Source organism: Colobus angolensis, unplaced genomic scaffold (assembly GCF_000951035.1).
Source record: "Colobus angolensis palliatus isolate OR3802 unplaced genomic scaffold, Cang.pa_1.0 Scaffold21, whole genome shotgun sequence".
NCBI lineage: Eukaryota > Metazoa > Chordata > Mammalia > Primates > Cercopithecidae > Colobus > Colobus angolensis.
In genome coordinates, this window is record NW_012115266.1 from 3,521,141 (window position 1) to 3,522,729 (window position 1,589).

The window sequence follows — 1,589 nt, forward strand, 5'->3', positions numbered from 1 at the left end:
CGCGTCCGGCGGGTGAGAACGCGCCGGGGGCGAGGGCGCCGGGCCCGGGTCCGAGAGATAGGAACTTTGACCTAACCTTGGGATGGGGCCTGCCCGCTGGACGAACCGATCTCTGGTGGTGGGGAATGGGCAGCACCGCATGGGCGGGGCCGTGGGCGCCGTGAAGGGCCGACCGTGCCCGCCTCACCTGCCCCTCTCTACAGGCGGGCCAAGGTTCGCTGTACTCCCTGGAGGCGACCCTGGAGGAGCCACCCTGCAAGGACACCACGGTGTGCCGGCTCCCCGCGTCCAAGAAAACACTGGTGAGTGATGAGGCTCTTGGGATTTCCCGCCCCCAGGCTGAGTAAGGCAGCAGTTAGATTATGACGAGTCAGGTCCAGACGCAGGGATCTGAGGCAACTGATGCCCCACCTCGAGCCACTTCCCAGGCCCCAAGGGCCAGAAACCAGGATGCTCTGAAGGGGAGCATGTCCCGGTGCAGGCCGTGCCTCACTGTCCACTGTGATGGGGTGATTGCCTTAGGGGTGGCCCTCATCTGAGGAGCCTCCAGCTCCATCTTGCCCAGATCTTGCTCCCCAGATCCAGATCCAGATCCAGGCCCCCAGAGCAGCTTCTTCCTCTCCCTCCAGCTCTGCAGCTTCGAAGTTCTGGATGAACTTGGAAAACACGTGCTGCTGCGGAAGGACTGTGGCCCGGTGGACACCAAGGTTCCAGGTGCTGGGAGAGCCCAAGGCTGCTGGGGAGCCCAAGTCAGCCTTCACTCAGGGCTCAGCCATGATTTCTTCTCTGTCCCAACCCCATCCAGACAGCAGAAATGAGACTTTCAGCTCAGTCCTTTCCCTGTTGAATGAGGATCCCCTGCCGCAGGTGAGGAGCCCATAGCTTGGGGAGCCAGCCACTGCCTCATCGCCCTTCTCCTCCCCTCCCTCTGGAGTGGGTTTCCCTGGTCAGCCTAAAGACTGGTCTACCTACCCAGGACTTGCCTGTGAAGATGGCTTCAATCTTCAAGAACTTTGTCATTACGTATAACCGGACATATGAGTCAAAGGAAGGTGAGGACCCAGCCTTGGCTGTACCTGTTTCTATCAGAACAGGACTTTCCCCCCAACTTGGCACCTTGGTGTGGGGGAGGAGAAAGACAAGAGGCAGTGCACCTGTTCAAGGACCCCGTAATTCCTGAGTTCTCCCTAAGCCTTCCCAGACTGGGCAGCCACCCTGAGTACCTGGTCCCTTCTCCCACCTTATCTTCCCGCTCAGAAGCCATGGGTTTTGGCCGGGTGCGGTGGCTCATGTCTGTAATTGCAGTACTTTGGGAGGCCAAGGCGGGCAAATCACCTGAGGTCTGGAGTTCAAGACCAGCCTGGCCAACATGGTGAAACCCCATCTCTACCCAAAAAAAGTACAAAACTTAGCTGGGCGTGGTGGTGCACGCCTGTATACCAGCTACTCGGGAGGCTGAGGCAGGAAAATCGCTTGAACCCAGGAGGCGGAGGTTGCAGTGAGCCGAGATTGCGCCATTACACTCTAGCATGGGTGACGAGTGAAAACTCGGTCTCGGCCGGGCGCGGTGGCTCAAGCCTGTAATCCCA

The 1,589-nt window shown here is 59.5% G+C and overlaps 1 protein-coding gene across 1 annotated transcript in view; it reads left to right on the plus strand.

Moving 5' to 3' along the window:
• The first annotated feature begins 205 nt into the window (after nt 1-205).
• The window catches only part of CTSF (cathepsin F), a 7,123-nt gene continuing 5,739 nt past the window's right edge, over nt 206-1,589 (plus strand). Inside the window, exons 1-3 of the mRNA XM_011942420.1 lie at nt 206-302; nt 630-867; nt 977-1,052. Coding sequence (XP_011797810.1) covers nt 652-867; nt 977-1,052 — 292 coding nt within the window. The 5' untranslated portion in view covers nt 206-302; nt 630-651. The remainder of the gene's footprint in view (nt 303-629; nt 868-976; nt 1,053-1,589) is intronic.